The sequence below is a fragment of the Hyperolius riggenbachi genome, chromosome 6, assembly GCF_040937935.1.
Source record: "Hyperolius riggenbachi isolate aHypRig1 chromosome 6, aHypRig1.pri, whole genome shotgun sequence".
NCBI classification, from domain to species: Eukaryota; Metazoa; Chordata; class Amphibia; order Anura; family Hyperoliidae; genus Hyperolius; species Hyperolius riggenbachi.
The window spans coordinates 87691818-87712743 of NC_090651.1; the positions used below are offsets into that span (position 1 = coordinate 87691818).

General features: G+C 42.1%; 1 protein-coding gene across 3 annotated transcripts in view; it reads right to left on the minus strand.

The window, feature by feature from the left end:
* Nucleotides 1-20926, minus strand: part of ASTN1 (astrotactin 1) — an 842387-nt gene that overhangs the window by 159327 nt on the left and 662134 nt on the right. For all 3 annotated transcript variants that reach the window (XM_068239640.1, XM_068239639.1, XM_068239641.1), the window contains 2 exons: nt 8578-8744; nt 3112-3306 (listed from right to left, as the gene is read on the minus strand). In XM_068239640.1, coding sequence (XP_068095741.1) covers nt 3112-3306; nt 8578-8744 — 362 coding nt within the window. The remainder of the gene's footprint in view (nt 1-3111; nt 3307-8577; nt 8745-20926) is intronic.

Below are 20926 nucleotides of genomic sequence, written 5' to 3' on the forward strand. Positions count from 1 at the left end.
GTAATTGAGATCTATCAGTCTGGTAAAGGGTATAAAGCCACTTCTAAAGCTTTGGAACTCCATAACGTGCACCTAATGCAACGTATGGTGGTGCGGGAGAGGACGGTAGAGTGAGCCGTTAGGCGGCTCTATCCGTATAAGGTCTCCCAGAGTGGCGCTGATTGGCCGGCGGGACCACGTGATGCGGAGCGAGACACTCCGCATCACGTGGTCCCGCCAGCCAATCAGCGGCCGCCAGTGCAGTGAATATTAAGTAGCCATGTGCGCGGCTACTGTAGCTGCATCTCCCCGCCTCCTCTCCGCCCCCCACAGAGCACGTGCAAACAGTCTAACGTGGCTATAGCCGCTCTAACGCCGTAGCATGCTGCACTTTCCGAACAACGTGCAGCGTTACATGTAACGCAACGTGGGCTGTGTGAACAGCCCACTTGTGTTACATTGCTGTGCGTTGGGGGAGCGTTACAGGCGAACTAACGTGCGCCTGTAACGTCTTATTGTGTAAGCAGCCTAAACCCAGGTAAAATTGCTATGCACTGCCATAATTGCCATAGGGCTCTTTTCCACTTTGTTTCTTTCTATTTTGTATTATATCAATATTGCCGCAATCATGATTTTTCTCTTCTTTCCTCACTACTTGGTATACCGTGATTAGGGTTTGCACTTGTGATTTGCGATGGGAGAAAAAAAAAACAGGTGGAAAATATTTTGAATTGCCAGATCAAAGAAAAATTGCATAACGGTGCAATCGCCATGCGATTTTTCTGTGCAATCACATGAAAAATGGTGCAGGTACAATGATTGCAATCGGGAAAAATCACATCGCAAATGCAGCTAAATAATGGAAACATTGCTGTGCAGCTTCCATTAGTTAAAGGACAACCGTAGTGAGAAGAAAATGGAGGCTGCCTTATTAAATTCCTGTTAAACAATACCAGTTGCCACGCTGCCCTGCTGATTTATTGGCTGCAGAAGTGTCTGGATCACACCAGAAACAAGCATGCAGGTAATCTTATCAGATCTGACAATGTCAGAAGTATCTGATCTGCTGCATGCTTGTTTAGGGTCTATGGCTAAAATTATTAGGCCTGGAACCCTCTAGAGCATGTTTTTTTTTAGCGTTTAGGGAGCGCTTTCAATCGCTAGCGTTTTCCCTAAATGCTCTGACAATGTAAATGGATTTGACAGATTCCACTAGAGCAATTGTGATTAAGGAAATTTCAATAGCAGAACATGCAGCATTTTGGGAGCCTTTTCATTCTAATGAATTGGATAGGAGCAGGAAAATCGCTCCCAAAATCGTTTGAAAAACGCTATCACAAATCGCTAGCGATTGTGATACAGTTTTGTGCTTTCTAGTGGGTTCCAGACCTCAGAGGTAGTGGATCAGCAGGACAGTCAGGCAACTGGTTTTAGTTAAAAGGAAATAAATATGACAGCCTCAATATCTCTCTTACTTCAGTTGTCCTTTAACCAAGTACCTAGCGCTCTGCAATCCACAAGCGATCGGAATCAGATCGTAAAATACACATAGTGGAAAAGGGCCCTTAAAACGGTTTAAAACTCTGACAAAATTTTCAACAAAAATGTGTTTTCCTACTTTTTATAACCCATACAATTATCATATTTGCTTTTGTGCACAAGTATTAATATTCATTTAGATATTATAACTTCCCAAAGTTCAGTTAATTTACTTTGAAAGCTGCTGGTGCATTTTATTTATAACTGTTGTCATTCTGTTGTAAATGCTGCCAGCAGTTATTTCTGATCTCTTTTTTACTTCAGCACTCATCAGCTGAAGTCCTGCACAGCCAGAGAATGTTTACATAAATGTATCAAGTAAAGAATGTATACATAAGATAAGATTATAAGCAGTTCGGATGCGGGTTCTCCCTGCAGAAGAAAGAGTCAGCCCTGTGATGTAACCCTTTGAATGCTGTTTTACTAAAAAAAAACAACAACAAAAAAAACATTGTGTTAGTATATTATATGCTGTAAATAATCTTTTAGAGCAAAGAAGAAATTCTGGGTTATATTCCGCTTTAAGCAACTGTCAAATAAGGTAAAAAGTGCACTGTGCAAAAGATGCTTCTTGTAAACTTGTGAACTACACAGAGAGAGTTAAAGAGAAACTCCAACCTAGAATTGAACTTTATCCCAATCAGTAGCTGATACCCCCTTTTACATGAGAAATATAATGCTTTTCACAAACAGACCATTAGGGAGTGATTTTGTGCTGAAACCCCTCCCACAAGAAGCTCTGAGTACTGTGGTACTCTGGGAAAACTGCCACAATGTAACAATGTTCACAGACAGGAAATAGCTGGTTACAGCTGTCTCTAACAGCCAAAACAGCTAGCAGCAGCTACATAACCTGCCCACAGTAAAAATGTCACCATGTACTAAATGTCAGAATGTAAATCGGGGAGAGGAAAGATTTTACAATGAGCAAACACTGACTAAATCATTTATACATAATTATGGTAAAAATGATGCACTTTTTTTACTACATTATTTTCACTGGAGTTCCTCTTTAAGCTAGGTACGCACCTAATTATTGTGAAAAAAAAATAATTTATGGAAAGATTGTTTGCTAATCTAGTCTGAGTACACATGTCCCCCATGCCATTGATGATGTCAAATGCATGCAGCTAGAAAATGGATCAATCAAATTCAGTCACTGCTGCATTTGATTGCTTTATTTCCAAGTTGCATAAAATTTGCATAAAATTATCATCATATTTCCATCAGCTCCTAACTGATAGCATCTCATCGACTGACCATCCCTAATTTGGGGGCTGTTCTGTTCACCAAACAACATGCTATCATGGTGATCATCATGGTGCTAAAGACTAAAATCGGAAAATATGAACTTCCGGGCAATTTTAGGAAGACACAGATGGCAATAAAGTGAAATGGAAAGGCCATTTTATTAATGTTATATTACAAAATTAAAGTTGTTTTTTAATCCAGAGTTTAAAGTAAACTTTTAGTCTGCAAACCATTGGTAGGAAGAACTAGTATGAATACCCTTATATACACTGTAACTGATGCTTTCATACAAATGCACACACATGTGTTTCTTCAAGGTGAATAAATACAGTCATTGTTCACCTGAAGGTTCCTTTCAGCAGCTGCCCTGGTGAAATTTCTTTGGTCTGATTATTGTAGCCATAGAAAAGCTCTCCAAAGAGGGTCTGGTTCATTGGCATCTCTGGACTTTCTCCACAGTGTGCTCCTCCGGGACAGGACTCTGTGACCAGGTGACACGACAGTCCATCAGGGCCTAGTTTATAGTCCTCGATACAGCTGCAGGAGAAACATACAAAGGATCAGATCAATTATTGATTTGTTAATTTTAAATTACTCAGGCTTAATTATTTATTGCCGTCAGCAAACATGCTCCCTCATTGTTTCATTAGGACCAGTGACCTGTGGAGCAGCAAAACGACCATAATTGCTGGGTAGGCCCAAAAGGAGTGGAAGGAACGTGAGAACAGGGAGGAAATTAAAGGGATGCCACTCCAGCTTCCTAGTTGGACTGGAATGGTGGGGAGCTGGGAAAATCGATCTGTAGCCAAGTAGCAGTAACCATTTCTTATCCTTGTGGTAAAAAAGTCTGCTCAACATCCATGTAGTGCACAAATGCAGCAATCTTTATTAAGTTGCCGGATAACACAGCAAATAATGGGGTACAGTCAGAAGCACCCCCCACAACAGCGGATGCATTTCTGATTATTTCGGGTGCTTAGTTGTAGCTCTTTAATTATCTCATCTTACTAATTCTTCACAACAACCATAAGCAGGGCTACTTCATGAAATAAACAGATAAGGAGTTGTATTCACGTAACACTGGTAAAATTGCCATGTGCAAGCCACACACTGCACTTTTGCTAGTATGTGTGACAGCTACATAGCATGCGTTAAGCAACTGGCACAACCAACACATTAGTCATGAGTTATGACAGACAACAGGTTGTATTCACTAACATCCAGTAAAGCTGCTGTGCATAGAAAGCACATGGCAATTTTACTGGTAATTTCATTAGTTAGTTAACGCATGTGCATTAAGTGTGACCTTCTGTCCCCTGTGTTAATTGTAAGTTGGGTAAATCTCATTACACTCAACATGTGCTATCTACACACCCTAAAAGTGCCCATACATCAGCCGATGTATGAGCAGATCTAACAAAAGACAGTTTTCTCTCAGATCGAATCTGCTCGAAGAGAGATGTATTGGGCGCCATACACCGCAGGCCGATTCCCGGATCAATTTCCCATAAACGTACCGCATGTGCAATATGATGGCAACCATGTGGGTCATGTTTATGTGAGGAAGAGGACGGAGACAGCGGTGGACACTGAAGCTACGTACACACATACGACAACGATCGTTCGTTGTGAACGACGAACGAACTTTTAACTGACGAAAGAACGACCTAAGTAAAGTTAGCTTTTAAAGGTGTGTAACGATCTGATCGTTAGAACGAACGTTACATCACGTAAAGTAACTATTGCGCTTGCGCATAAAAATGAAAAGTTCCATGGAGAAATAGCGAAATGCGCTTGTCAAGCCTAGTACGAATGATGTACTACTTTTGCAAACGATCGTCATTGGAAAAAATCCGCCAAGCTAGATCGTTCGTTTTTAACGATCTAGCTCGTCCGTCGTTAGACTTAATGGTTGTTGGCTGCTTTTTTTTAAACAATCGTCGTTTGAAAATGATCGGGGAGCGATCGTTTCAAACAACTATAGTTGCATGTGTGTATGCACCATGACAGGTAAAGTAACCTTGCTCGGAGCACCTGGGGGCACATTTTACAGTAGGGTGACAATGCCTGGGGCTCTTTCGTGTTCGTCGCCTGTCCCAATATCGCTCGCCATTACAGCCGCACACCTGATCGAGCATGTCAGCTCTACATCTTGCAGCATGTCAGATCGATACATGTGACCAATTTTGGCACGAAAATTGGTTGCATTGTCGATCCGATGGTTGAGCGGCTGCTAAGACGCTTGATGTATGGCCACCTTAAGTTTAGAGTTCTTTTGTGAATATACCCCAAGGTTAGGTCATTTGTGAGATACAAAAATACAGAGAGGTAAATCACAAATTAAGATCGATACGGAGAGATAAGTCAAAACTCAAAAACATGTTGCGAACCAACATGAAAATGCCTTATCTCGGCATAAAACGCATCTCTGCAGGTATGTAAAGGAGTCACTACACACAGATTGTCTCTATCTGCCAAAGAAAATCTGATGCCCTTCGCTGAATTCCTGTGCCCATTTTTCCTGTCGCCCTTTCCTCATTTTCATCTGCGAATATTTTGTCACTGTTGATTAAGCGCCAGTAATCGCTAAATTTCAAAAATCCATTGTGTGTGAATTTATTAACAGTAAGCTGATTTAGCCTGACCTGCTGTTTTCCTCAGAGACGAAAGATACCTTATTAAGTTCAACATTGAACTAATTCCTGCTTCAGTACAAAAAGGTGAATCTTCGTCAGCGGCAGTTTAAAAACGCCCTTGGATCGCAACACAATTAAAAAATGCCATTCAGCTATTAAATTCGCTGAGATGAAGGGGAAAAAAAGTCAGACAGTCCTCTCAATATTACAGAATGCATAATAGCAGCAAACTAGGATGGAACACTGAAGGCATGTAGGAGGAAATGATGCAATGATAACACTGAAGGAAGAGTAAAATGGAGTGGCTCTTATTGTTTTCCAATTACAGTGCCTGCAAGTATTTTTTGTTACACTCCAATTCCTTTCCAGTGCACCAGAAGTCTCTGTTACAACAAGATGCTAACTAAACTGAGGTCTTGACTTCTATACCTTGCATATATTTTAATCCATTTATGCAGGTAGTCCCTGGTTAACAAACAAAATAGGGACTGTAGGTTGGTTCTCATGCTGAACCGGAACACTGTGCCATCTGTGTCCCCTGTACCTCCCCTGTGCCTACAGTGCCCCCATCTGTTTCAGCTTTGTTCCCCTGTGCTTTCAGTGTACCCATCTGTGCCACCTCTGCTCCCCTACTGTGCAGTGGTGTAACTATAGGGGTACGGGCATGGCCATGCCATAAGCAACACAATGCAAAAAATGTACTGCAACTTCGATCACATGGTGCCGGTGCCCGTTGCCATGGCACTGGCGCTGCTTACCTCAACCCGCCCTCCCGTGCTAGCTGTCCCGGTTTGTCCTCCCCTTTTTCCCATTCAGACCTCTAAATCAGCGTGGCGACAGATGGAAACCTTCACAACAGCGCGCAATCTGAGGGCAAGGCGGTGTACAGTTACGCCGGACGTCTTGTCACTTGTCACAGTCACTTCCTACATTTGAAGTGATTCGTGCGGTTTCCGTGTGCCGCTCTACCCTTGGGTCCTGTGCTGATCTGTAGGTATCACTGTCACTGCACTGATCTGGAGGTTTGAGAGTCAGCGTGAGTGGTGTGTGGGGGATGGGGAAAGGAGGACACCTTTAACTATCTAACGAAGGAGCTACCTATACATGGGACACCTTAATACCTATTCTGGGGACACCCTACTACTTATACTAGAGGCACCTTGTTACTTATACTGGGGGCACCTTATGACTCATAAATCTTCAAAGTTGCGGGCACAATGTGCGGACACAATTTCAGGACTCCAAATCACAAAAGAGACTGCCTGACACGTGTTTGATTTGGAATCCTGAAATTGTGACCGTGCACTTTGCCTGCAACTTGGAAGATTTGTGATTGAAGAATAAGAGAACTTGTTCATAATAATAAAAACATTTCTTGCTAATGGAATTTGTATATTGTTGTACTTAGGGGTGGAACAGAACTACTTATTTTATTGTAGTCATTTATTACCTTATTACTCATACTAGGGACACCTTACTACCTATACTGGGGAAACCTTATTACTTATACTGTAGGCACCTTAATACCCATACTGGGGCACCTTATGACTTATACTGGGAACACCGTAATATCCTATACTGGAGGCACCTTATTATCTATACTGAGGGCACATTACCACCTATACTGGGGACACCTTACTACCAATACTGGGGATACCTTATTACCTATACTGGAGACACCTTACTACTTATATACTGGGGGCACCTTATGACCTATACTGGTAACACCTTATTACCTATACTGGAGGCACCTTATTACCAATACTGGGCACAACTTACTACCTATACTACCTTACTACCTATACTGAAGGTCCCTTATTACCAATACTGGGCACAACTTACTACCTATACTGGGGACACCTTACTACCTATACTGGGAGCACTTTATTATCAATATTGGGCACAACTTACTACCTATACTGGGGGCACGTTACTACCCATACTGGGGGCAACTTATTACTTATACTGGGGACACCTTATTACCTGTACGGGGGCACTTTATTACCTATACTGGGGACATGTTTCAGGTTATACTGGGGGCTCCTTACAACCTATACTGTGGGTACCTTATTACCTATACTGCGGGAACTTTATTACCTACATTGGGGGCACCTTACTACCTTTACCGGAGACATCTTTCTACCTATACTAGGGGCACCTTACTACCTATACCGAGGACACCTTATTACCTATACTGGTGACACCTTGCTACTTATGCTGGGGACCTGGGGGAAAAAATAATGTGCGCTTATGTGTGTTATCGCTATATGTTTAAAAAGTCCTGTCCAATAAGTTTGAAAAGGGAGTAGATTATAAACGCAAGACAATCCAAAAAATACCACGCAGCAGCAGCAACAACAACATTTGTAAAGTGCTTTCCTCCCACAGGACTCCAATGGTATATCTCAGACCAGTTATAAGTAGCAATTTTATAAGGGAAGAGGAAAGTCAAGAATGTCTGTAAATTCCAGACTTAACAGGTGTTTTTTTAGTCGAAATTCAAGCATCTCCAGGAATGGAGTTGCCCTGATTGATTGTGGTAAGGAGTTCCAGATGTTAGGGGTAGCATGACAGAAGGGTATGGTTCAATTGTGCAATTATTAGTTTACAAATGAAATTATGATTTTTCCGAAAATTTTATATTACAATTTTTGCCTTGTAATCACGAATTACGATTCAAAATTACGATTATGTGAAATTCGTGCTCATCACTAATTGAATCCACTATGTGTATCTAACTTATACCTTTCACTGACTTTGTATGCCTTTGTTAAAGAAATTGTGGCTGGAGAGATGCCCTGAGGGTTTCAAAAGTTTGCCTGTAATTAAAGTCAAAGGGGCTTGCATTCGTGAGCATGAAATCCTGATGTTTGGCCATCCTTAATAGATGTCAGTGGCAGTCTACTGGTTAATAAAACACAGTCTGACGTTATATTTTGTTGGAATCTCAACTTTTGCCACCAAATAGCACAAACTTTTTAGAAAGCCAGTCCAGCTTTGCTGGGTCTTTTAAGTTCTCAAGAGTTCTCAAGCGGTCTCCAAATCAACCCCAAAGTCTTTTGAGCTCTTCTGAGTTAGAAGACAGCATATTTGGAGATGCTGCGAAGATGAAAGCTGCAAGAGCTGAAGATGTAAACATCGAATAAACATTTGCACTCCAGGTGCTTCTTACCCGCAAACCATGAGGATGTTATACATTTCTGGATCATCTGGAAAGGGCACTTCTTTCTGAAGACAGAGCTGTTCACAGCCACCATTAAAGCCATCCGAGCAGTCGACCCCCATCTGGCGATTGTAGCAGCCTGATTGGTCCTTCATTGGGCTGAGTCCTGGAGGGCACTGCAGAGAAAAGATTGATGCTTCATGGTTCTATCATAAAACCTACCAATGTATAATCTCCAAATCTGATTACATTCCACATATGCTACTCGGCTTTCATTCATTCAACAGCCTCTATCAAATTCCTCGCTACGTTTCGAGAGAACATTAAAAAGGGAGGAAAAAAAACTTGAAGTGTTTATTATTTATTTGTATGTTGCTGTACTCAATATAAAACATTTTAATCAAGTGCCTGACAATTGATCTGCTTGCTGGGGAAGTTCATATCATTTCTTTCCAGGCTCGAGAGTTTGGTTTATGGAATATAAACTGCTTTTTAGCAGGACTCAGATGGCTGGCGGGAGCAGATGAGGTTGCTAAGCAACGGCTTTGCAAACTTCAAGAACAAGTTTGGCTACACGCAGCATAAAATAGTCAAAGTCTACAATAATCACATTGAAATGGAGCTGAGATAAAAAGAAAAGAAAAGATGAAAAAAAAAAATTACATTACAGTTGCACTGAAATATCTGGATAATATACTGTAAATTAGCCACGCTATCAGAAATAAAACAAGATTTCCTACCCTAACATTTTGCTGCACAGTGTTACATTTATGTTCCCTATTTCAGTTCCTCACTTTGGTGCTTTTTGCCCCACTGCTATTGCAAGTTTTGCTGGTTGCTACGGCGATCACAGGATGAACAGGAAAAGGAAAACGTCAGCGAGTCTAGATTAAAAATCATAGCCATGCATAGATCAGTAACCTCAACTTTCAGTGCCTGCAGGAAGGTTTGTAGGCCATTTGTATACTTAAAGTACAACTCCAGACTTCTTGTTTTTTTTGTTTTGTTTTTTGCTTTGTAGTATATTTAAAAGCATCATTAGTTTTGTTTCTCCTGTCTGCATTCCTGAAAAGAAAGGTCTCATCATCACACCCTGTTCCAGCTGGCATGTCAAAAAAAAAATCACAAAATCCCTCCAATCAGTATTAACACTGACACACAGCAATCACTGAAACACTTCCTGACGTTATGTTGAAGAAAGTATAACTTTAAAGACCACTTGAGGTCAAAGGGACATGTCATGACAGCAGGACCGGATTTACCATAAGGCACTGTAGGCATATGCCTACAGGCGCCTGATGGTGGAAAGGCACCTCACTCCTCTCCCCACACACCTCCTTCCCTAAGTCTTGATGAGGTGAGAGGTTACTCACTCTGCTCTCGTCATTCCACTGACAAGATTTCCTTCAGTCAGAGGAGTCTCTAGCTACTTATACTAAGGTTCATCTAGCTACCTAATACTTGGGGGCACCTCTAGCTACTTAATTTTGAGGGTACTTCCTGCAGGCTAATGCTAACAAGCACATGTAGGTACCTATGATGGGCAAGGGAAGAGAGAGGTGACAGCTGGGACAGCCAACCCAGTTGCGCTGCAGTTTGGTGGGGGTTTGTAGGTTTATGGAGGTGCCAGGACATCTGTGCCTATAGGCTCCAGTGAGGTAAATCCGGGCCTGCATGACAGGACAGGCTCTGTCTAAATGATGGCTTGCAGTTGTCTACCTGGCTTATTCGCTGGAACATGTGGTTGCTTGTGGACTCTTTGACAAATGAAATCTCAGACAGGCTACCAAATGCAGTTAAATTAATTTTGCATGAAGGCAAAATGGTGGCAAAGTATACTATGCAGCATTGCCACCTCAGCAGTGCAGGCTGCTGTCCCTAACAATGGTCTGCTGAGTCTCAATTATTCTTTGTGTTTGGTTAGGCCCTTTAGTTCAGATGCCCAATCATACCAGTCTTGCTCTTTCCATACCTTCACCTACTCCACACCACGCCTTCACACCCCATCTATGCTTCTAATACCTTCACCTGCTCCACACCACATCTTCACACCCCATCCATGCTTCTCATACCTTCACCTGCTCCACACCGCATCCATGCTTCTCATACCTTCACCTGCTCCACACCATGCCTTCACACACCATCCATTCTTCTCATAACTTCACCTGCTCCACACCACGCCTTTACACCCCATCCATGCTTCTCATACCTTCACCTGCTCCACCACACCACACCTTCACACACCATCCATGCTTCTCATACCTTCACCTGCTCCACACCACGCCTTCACACCCCATATATGCTTCTCATACCTTCACCTGCTCCACACCACGCCTTCACACCCCATCCATGCTTCTCATACCTTCACCCTCTCCACACCACGCCTTCACACCCCATACATGCTTATCATACCTTCACCTGCTCCACACCACGCCTTCACACCCTATACATGCTTCTCATACCCTCACCTGCTCCACACCACGCCTACACACCCCATCCCTGCTTCTCATACCTTTACTTGCTCCACACCACTCCTTCACATCCCATCCATGCTTCTCATACCTTCACCTGCACCACACCACACCTTTGCACCCCATCCATTCTTCTCATGTGGTAGCTGCACACCCTTTCCCGGCCCCTAGTAATGTCATGGCTTGGTCTCTACACCAATACTGAGGCTAAGCAGAAGTCTAATGGGATGAAAGTACATAGTAGGTCAATACTAGCAAACTCATATGTAAACGGAAGTTAATGCTAATTAAATAGTTAGCATGCATACTGTGCAGCCTTATTGCTGTGACCCACTAATGGGTAACTTTCAGATCTGATGCTTACAGTATAGATATGAGAAGAGAGTTGCCAGAATCTGCTGTTCCCAGCCAGATCAGGTAACATCACATATAAATTCAAACACATGTCACCAAGTTTAAACAAAATGGAAAGCATCTATTGATTGCTATTTCCAAAAATGAAAATGATTATGCTCTGCAGTGCCCTTCACTGCAGAAAGAACAACAAACAAGCTAAAAGCTCTTGTCTAGCTCTTTGGACAGATCAGGTCCCCGGAGGTCAGTGTGTTGTCGGTCTTCAGTTAATTATAATTCACTGCTCATTGAAGGGAGTCTGAAGCCTAATTAAATAACATAAAACAAAAAAAAACAGATACTCACCTAAGGAAAGGGAAGGCTCTGGGTCCTATATAGCCTTCCCGTTCCTCTGTTCAAATCCCCCACTGCGGGAGGCTTCTGAAATCTTCGGGAGCCCGAGTGCTCCTTAAGACAGGTGGCTCCATACTACGCATGCACATGCTCCCAAATACTTTCGAAGCCTCCCGCAGCAGCAGAGAGCAGTCAACGACCCATCGGTTGAGGACAGGTGGCGCGCGTGGGCCTGCATCTGCTGGCATGACTGAACGTGGGGAAACCGCTGCATGTCCTAAGAACAAGGCTGTGGATTCCGCGTCCAACGCGGCGGTTTGCACGCATAGGCCTACATCTGTCGGTATGGCGGAACGCGGAGAAACCGCCGCATGCTCTGATAGTGGTGCGGCTGGTTCCGCGTCCAGCACAGCGGATGGGTTACAACACATGTCTGGTGTGGCTGGGACTGATAGTCCACACAGGTTCAGAAGGACGCGCGCGCGCGCGCTGAGAGGCAGAGCTTTTATGACAGCCAGAAGGGAGTCAGCTGACCAAGCCGGTCAGCTGACAATTGTATCAGTTCTCATTGGTCCAGCATTTAGGGGAGGCGCTGGAGAGCGCTATAGTATATATACTGGGTGCTGGTCATTCCTCTGGTGTCTGTCGTTGCGATCACTATGTGGAAGCACTCAGACCTTTTGTCAGAATCTGTGTTATTCTCTAGACCAGTTCCTGGGTGTTGATGATCACGGACCTCACACCCCAGATTAGGAATACTGTATTTCATCTGTGTTATGCTCTAGACCAGTTCCAGGGTGTTGATGATCACGGACCTCACACCTCAGACTAGGAATACTGTATATTATCTGTGTTATCCTTCAGACTAGTTCCAGGGTGTTGATGACTACGGAACTCACACCCAAGACTAGGAATTAGCGTTACCATCTTGTCATATTCAGACTAGTTCCGGTGTCTTGATGATCAAGGAGCTCACACCTAAGTCTAGGCATTGTTTGATTATTTGTTATGACCTTCTGCTTTCCTGACCACTCTTCTGATCTCTGATTTTGTACTTTACTATATCTGATTCTCCGTTGCCAAACCTTGCTTGCCTCAGGATTCCGAACCTGTTTCTTGTCTCTGTATCTGACCTGTCTGTCTGTTGCCGACCTGGCTTGCCCGCCCTCGAGAATTATCTCCTCTGTTTAGGGATAGTTCACAGATCTGTCAGTGACACTCCTCCATTGGTGTCACTCACACTCTGGTCCTTCCCACTCTCAGCCTGACTCCTCCTATTGTGGAACCTCAGGCCATTGAAGGGAGCCTGTTCTTTAGGCAGTATCTCTTACTGCCTTGCACCCTCTATACGGGTTCTCTCCTCAAAGTATTACTGTTGCACCAAACACTCATATTACTCAGGTGTCCAGAGGTTAGAGATATATCTGATTATCGGTGATACTGCAGATCATCAATAATCGGGTATATATCTGTATTCTCGGTGATACTGCAGATCACCGATGATCAGATCCTCTCTGTGTTACACCGATTGTTACTGTTCCCCCTCCTTAGATGAGTATCTTTATTTTTATTTTATTAGGCTTCAGATTTACTTTAAAAGACAGTTTTGCTAGACAGAGCTCGGCAGAGGTGCCCAGACTGCAGCTGTATGTTGTGAGAGCTGCTGATGGGCTGGGAGGCACACCTAGGCACTCTCTTCATACCTCACAACACAGGAAAGCTGTTAAGCACTCCCAGGTGGGATTACATCTATAACTCAACTTACATGCAGTTTCGCTTTCTTTGCTGCTGTTAAGAGTAGCAATTATTAAATCATTAATATTGGGAATTAGCTAAGTGTGAGAGATTTTTCTTTCCACTGCTAATTTATTAACTCCAAAATGCTAATTTACCTGCTGCAAATGTCTAGGAGGAGAGCATGGCTTCTATGCAGCTGTGTCTTTGAGACTGTTACGCGGGAGATCGTTGAAGAACAACTCCAGCCTAAACAAACATACTGTCATTAAGTTACATTAGTTATGTTAATTAAAATAGATGGGTAATATAATCTCTTACCCACACTGTTTTAAAAGAACAGGCAAATGTTTGATTTCATGAGGGCAGCCATCTTTTTGGTTGAAAGGAGGTGACAGGGAGCATGAGACACAGTTCCAACTGTCCTGTGACCTGAGCATCTCTCCCAGTTGCTAGGCAACGCGAATAACAACATAGGAAATCCCATCATGCTCTGTACAGCATCAGGGAATAAAAGCCCGGTTTTTTTTTTGATGGGTGGAGCTTAGCTAAAATGCAGCTAAAATGATGCTTTGGTAAGAAAAACAAAGTTCTGATGCTGCGAAACTGTTAAAGAAACATCAAGCCTTTTCAGTTCTGCTGAGTAGATTTTTAGTCCGGAGGTTCACTTTAAGTAATTTCTGATCCTGGGAAACAACAATACAAGTTATACTTTTTGCCTCCCTCACCACTCTTAAAGTGGAACTAAATTCAGAACTTCCTCTCTGCTCTAAAAGATTAGCCACAGCATAATAATCTTTTTGGGGGAAAAAAGTTTCTTCATTACAATTCATGGAAATCCTAAAAAAAACTGAAGTTTTACTTGGTTTTACTCTTGCAGAAGGCACTGAAAGGGTTAAGCTTTAGTGTTTACTGTATGGAGAGCTGCCTCAGCAGAGCTCTCCTGCAGTCTATTCACAGTTTCCGATATAGTCTATCTGCCTAAACCAGGGCTGAGCAAACTTTGTGCAGACCACATTCCTAAAATTCTTTCCATCCCCCCCCTGGAGAGTCATGAGCAAAATGAAACCAAGGGTTAACAGTCACCTCCTTGCTGCTTCCTGCATTGGGTCTCCATGGCCACAGGGTGTCATTTGACACGCATCACATAGTTACATAGTTATTTTGGTTGAAAAAAGACATACGTCCATCGAGTTCAACCAGTATAAAGTACAACACCAGCCTGCTTCCTCACATATCCCTGTTGATCCAGAGGAAGGCAAAAAACCCTTACGAGGCATGGTCCAATTAGCCCCTAAAGGGAAAAATTCCTTCCCGACTCCAGATGGCAATCAGATAAAATCCCTGGATCAACATCGTTAGGCATTACCTAGTAATTGTAGCCATGGATGTCTTTCAATGCAAGGAAAGCATCTAAGCCCCCTTTAAATGCAGGTATAGAGTTTGCCATAACGACTTCCTGTGGCAATGCATTCCACATCTTAATCACTCTTACTGTAAAGAACCCTTTCCTAAATAAATGGCTAAAACGTTTTTCCTCCATGCGCAGATCATGTCCTCTAGTCTTTAGAGAAGGCCTAGGGGAAAAAAGCTCATCCGCCAAGCTATTATATTGCCCTCTGATGTATTTATACATGTTAATTAGATCCCCTCTAAGGCGTCTTTTCTCTAGACTAAATAAACCCAGTTTATCTAACCTTTCTTGATAAGTGAGACCTTCCATCCCACGTATCAATTTTGTTGCTTGTCTCTGCACCTGCTCTAAAACTGCAATATCTTTTTTGTAATGTGGTGCCCAGAACTGAATTCCATATTCCAGATGTGGCCTTACTAGAGAGTTAAACAGGGGCAATATTATGCTAGCATCTCGAGTTTTTATTTCCCTTTTAATGCATCCCAAAATTTTGTTAGCTTTAGCTACAGCGGCTTGGCATTGAGTACGATTATTTAACTTGTTGTCAATGAGTACTCCTAAGTCCTTCTCCAAGTTTGATGTCCCCAACTGTATCCCATTTATTGTGTATGGTGCTAGACCATTAGTACGTCCAAAATGCATGACTTTACATTTGTCAACATTGAATTTCATCTGCCATGTATGTGCCCATATAGCCATCCTATCCAGATCCTGTTGCAATATGACACTATCTTCCTGAGAGTTGATGATTCTGCACAATTTTGTATCATCTGCAAAAATAGCAACATTGCTCACTACCGCATCTACTAGGTCATTAATAAATAAATTGAAGAGCACTGGACCCAGAACAGACCCCTGTGGGACCCCACTGCTAATAGTCTCCCATTTTGAGTACAATCTATTGACCACAACTCTTTGTTTTCTGTCCATTAGCCAGTTCCCTATCCATGAACACAGACTCTTCCCCAGTCCTTGCATCCTCAACTTTTGCACCAGACTTTTGTGGGGAACAGTGTCGAAGGCCTTTGCAAAGTCCAAGTATATCACATCTACAGCATTCCCAATATCCATATTAGCATTCACTACCTCATAAAAGCTGAGCATGTTAGTCAAACAGGACCTGTCTTTAGTAAACCCATGTTGATGCTGAGAAATAAGATTATTTTCTACTATGAAGTCATATATAATATCTCTTAGTAACCCCTCAAATAGTTTGCATACAACTGATGTTAAGCTTACAGGTCTATAATTTCCTGGATCTGATTTTTTGCCCTTCTTAAATAATGGCAAAACGTGGGCTGTACGCCAATCCACTGGGACTCTGCCAGTTGCAAGAGAGTCACAAAAGATAAGATAACAGGGTTTATCTATAACTGAACTTAATTCCCTTAGGACCCGAGGATGCATGCCATCCGGGCCAGGTGCCTTGTCTATTTTTAATTTATTTAGTCTTGCCTTCACTTATTCCTGCGTTAAGTATTTAATATTACAGTTAGAAGATTGAGACTCTTCTGCCTCTGTAGTTTGCAACAGTGCTGTTTCTTTTGTGAAGACAGAAGCAAAGAAAGCATTTAATAACTCTGCCTTACCTTGGTCATCCACCATTGAGTTCCCACCCTCATCCTTTAGGAGTCCTATACAGTCAACCTTTCTTTTTTAGAGTTAATGTACTTGTAAAACTTTTTTGGGTTAGATTACGCACTTCAGCGTATTACGCACTGGCAGGACATGCCAGTGCGTAATATGCTGAAAGATCCTGACGGCGTCTCACGTCACGTGAGACGCCGTCAGGATCTTTCAGCGTATTACGCCCAGTGGTCATGGAGACCCAACACAGGAAGTGGCAAGTAGGTGAGTGTTAACTCCTGGTTTCCTTCAACACGCTACTCTACAGGGAAGGAAGGAGGGAGTAGAAGAATCCGGCTACCTGCCAGTGGGTTGGGCTTACAGCACATCCGTATCCGGCCTGCAGAACATAATTTGCCCAGCGCTGGCATAAAACAAACACAGATACACTTTTATTTAGCAACTATATGTGGAATAAAGATTTTGTGTTGTGCAAGAGTTCGGGTCTGCTTTAAGCTCACTGCCTCATGCCACCTGCCCCTTACCATGTAAAGCAGCTCCCCTCTGCTATGTTCACCCATTCAGTCAGACTTCATGAACAACAGCTTCTCCCTTCCAATGATATTTTTCAAACATTGGGTCATATTCACTAAATTGTTGTAAAAAGGCATTGTGCAGGCAACGTACAGTAATTCTAATGGTATTTCAGCCAGTTACACAGCATGCATTGCTCAATAACTGAAACCCACATTACATCTGTAATACATGCAGTGTATCTGTAAAATTGCTGTGTGCTACCTCCACATGACAATTTTAATGTAGTTTTGTGAACCAACCAAAATTCCCCTAATAAAGGGAGGGGGGACACCAAGAGCCCAATAGTGTGATATTAAATAGATGACAATTAATAATGAGTAATATAACAATTTAATACTCACAAACCAGGGTTACCATTAGGCAACCACTGTGAAGGCAGGTGGGGAGATTAACGTGACCCCACTCAGGATTAAAAATCGCTCTCTGTAGATGGGAAGAAGATGGGTACAACCCTCCACCAAGGGTGGACTTAGCAATATGTAGAAGCTTTCCAGAGGCGCCAATAGAATAAAAGTCACTTAAACGAGCTTAAAACCGATGGGGCAGAGGTGGGCCTATCCCATCCATGCAGACAAAGCAAACAAAGGAAGGACTGTGGCATCAACAGTCAAACAACAATTTATTTATACTCCACAGTAAAAATAGGCAACGCGTTTCACTGGCTCAATCCCGCTTCATCAGGCCAATCAAAAAGGAGCATACAGCTGAAAACAAAGTGTCAGAGGACATAGTGTAAGGCAGGTTTTGTGAGTATCACTCATGTTCACAAACAATTCAATGTCAAAACATACCTATATGAACATCGAAACATATTCAGAGGTACTTATTATGCAACACTCTTAAATCATGCAATTCTATGCAAAGTGATTTTATGCAGAACATTTTCATGTAGAAAACTCTGGATTTAGCCTATTAGCTCTACTGGCCACTGTATTCCTTTTGCTTTTCATGCAACAGCTATAAATAGAGGTACATTTGATCAGGTGAAATAAATGCATGTAAATTAATATGTTCCTTAATGGGATCAAGTGGTATATAATAATAAATGGGAGCTACCAGTTGATTCAGTATTGGGTCTAAATTTAAAGAAAGACGGGGAGGGCAAACGTGTCACCAAGAGAGGTAAAAACGTATTTGCAGCTAAAAGGACAAAGAGTAAAAATATATAGAGTAAAAATATGGAGTAAAAATACAGAACAAAAATATAAAGTAAAAAATATATATATATATACATATTATTATCTATAGAATATAGGGCAAACATATGTATTATTACCAGGGCGAGGACGAGGTCAATCAAAGTATAATAGTACTAGAAATGGTAGTGATAATGATCTCTGTTAAACAATAAAACAATAGAACAATAAGACAATCAAACAACAGACCAGCGTTGCCTGAACACTGGCTTACCTTAACAGCATCAAAACCACACTGAGCGCCTCTGTAATCACATAGAATGCTCCAGTGTCTTAAGAAGGGGGAGTGTAAGCTTTTCCACCAATCAGCAACTGCCATGTGGAACGTATGATGTCATTGCTGTGGGGCGGAGTAGAGATGGAAAAGTACCAAGTGTGAAAACTTACACACTGGCGTGATGGCTGCTGCCTATAGCGGCTATATAGTGTAATGGTCAAGGGCTCTGCCTCCGACACAGGTGACCCGGGTTCAAATCCCGGCACAGCAAGCCAGCACCTAATTTAGTTTTTGGACATCAGTAATAATGAGGTAAACAAACATTTTGCAGAGTGAGGGAGATAACGTGGTAATAAAAAGTTTATAAAAAATGTGTAAATAATAATAATAATAATAATATATATATATATATATATATATATATAATAATAATAATACATAAAAAAATTAAAAAAATAATAATAGTAATAATAATAATAATAATAATAATAATAATAATAATAATAATAATAATAATAATAATAATAATAATAATAATAATAATAATAATAATAAAAAGAGAGCGACATTTAAAAACTATAGCGGCTATATGTGGATCCAACATTCAGTAAACCTTTTCCAGTACTTCATTCAGTCCTTCTGGAATAAGGGTTTTGAGTACTTGGATCCAATACATTTCTCTTTTTTTGAGATTTTCATGGGCGTTGGGTGAAGTCTCACCAATAGAGTCAATCAAGGTTATGGAGAAGGAGTCTGGGTTACTGTGGTGGTGTGAATGAAAATGCCTGGAGACACTGTGGAAGGGAAATTTATTTAAGATGTTTCTCTTGTGCTGTCCTATCCTGTTACGTGCCATTTGTGTTGTCCTGCCCACATACTGGAGACGACAGGCACAGGTTATGACGTAAATGATATATTTTGATAGGCAAGTGTTGTTCTGTTTGATGGAATATTGAATCCCTGTGGCTGTGGAATGAAACACTGGGGTATTGGTAACAAACTGGCAGGCAGAACATCTGGGGCTTCTACAAGGGTGAGAGCCTGGTTCGATTGGGGACATGGTAAGAGTGGGAGCTGGAGGTGGTATATGGAGACGACTGGGGGCTAGGAGATTCCGAAGATTGGGAGCTCTCCTATAAGTGATTGCTGGTTTGGATGGTAAAATTGTTTTAAGATAGGGGTCTTGTAGAAGGATTTCCCATCTATTATGAAGAATCTTTTTAATGTTTTGATGTTCTTTATTGTATCTTGTGATAAATCGTGGTGGTGGGTCAGATGCGGTCGGAGAGGAGGACGGTGGGACTAGGTTCATAGATTTTGCTCTCCGACTGGCATCTCTAATCAGTTTTCTAGGATATTTACGAGCTGTGAATTTTTTGGTCAGTAATTTAGATTGTTCCTCATAGTCAATATTTTCAGTACAGTTGCGGTAAATACGTTTAAACTGACAATATGGGGTATTCCCCTAATGTTTTTGTATTTGCTACAAGCAAAGAAAAAAAAAGGGAAAAGAAGTACAAAGAAGTAGTAGACAACAGAGGATTTACAGAAAAACAAAAACAACATGACAGAAGAAGGCAGAAGTATACAGAAGGAGATCAGAAGTAAAATGTATGCAGATCACATCACAAGGCAGAAGTACAGAGATGAAGAAAGAAGCATGGTATTCGGAGGAATACAAATGAAAAATGATAGTAATTTTTTGTTAATGGTTTTTATAAATTATTTTTACCATTGTGTGTTAATCAATTAACAATTCATTTAAATATATTTTACAGTGTTTCAAAAAGAACCAAGTAGACAGGAGTGCAAGAGTTTGCTTTTAGTCAATGGATTAGTCTAAGAGCTGAAACTGTGTAACAAACGGTAGATTCACATACCAGTATTATGTTGTAATGCATTGCATTAAGTATAGGGAGGGAGGGAGAATCATCTAAAGTGAGGGAAGAGGAAAATTTGGCTAACTTTTGGGGGGGGGGGGGGATAGGGGGGGTCTGGCTACCTATGGTGAGGGGGGTGGAGAATCTGGCTACCTATAGTGGAGGGGGGGGGGGCGGTTAAGAGTCTGGCCACCAATAGTGTGTGGGGGGGGGGAGAATAATCTGGCTACCTAATTTGAGAATTATCAGGCTACCTATATGGGAGGTGGGGGGCATCCGGGTACCTACAGGTAAGGGGGGGGGGCAGAGAAGCATTTGGCTATCCATGGGGGCGGGGGGGGAGGCATCTTGCTACCTATGGGGGGGAAGAAAGGGGGATAAGCATCTGGCTTTCTATAGGGAGGTAGAGGGAACCATCTGGGTACCTTATGAGGGGGGGAGCACCTAGCCACCTATACTGCAAGGAGGTAAGGTGAGCATCTGGCTACCTATGGGGGGGGGGGGGGTATTGGTTGAGAACTTGAGATGCTGTTGGAATGCAGGCAGCTGGTGTCAGTTGGCCTTGGGCAGTGAAAAGTGCACATCCGGCCCTGCTG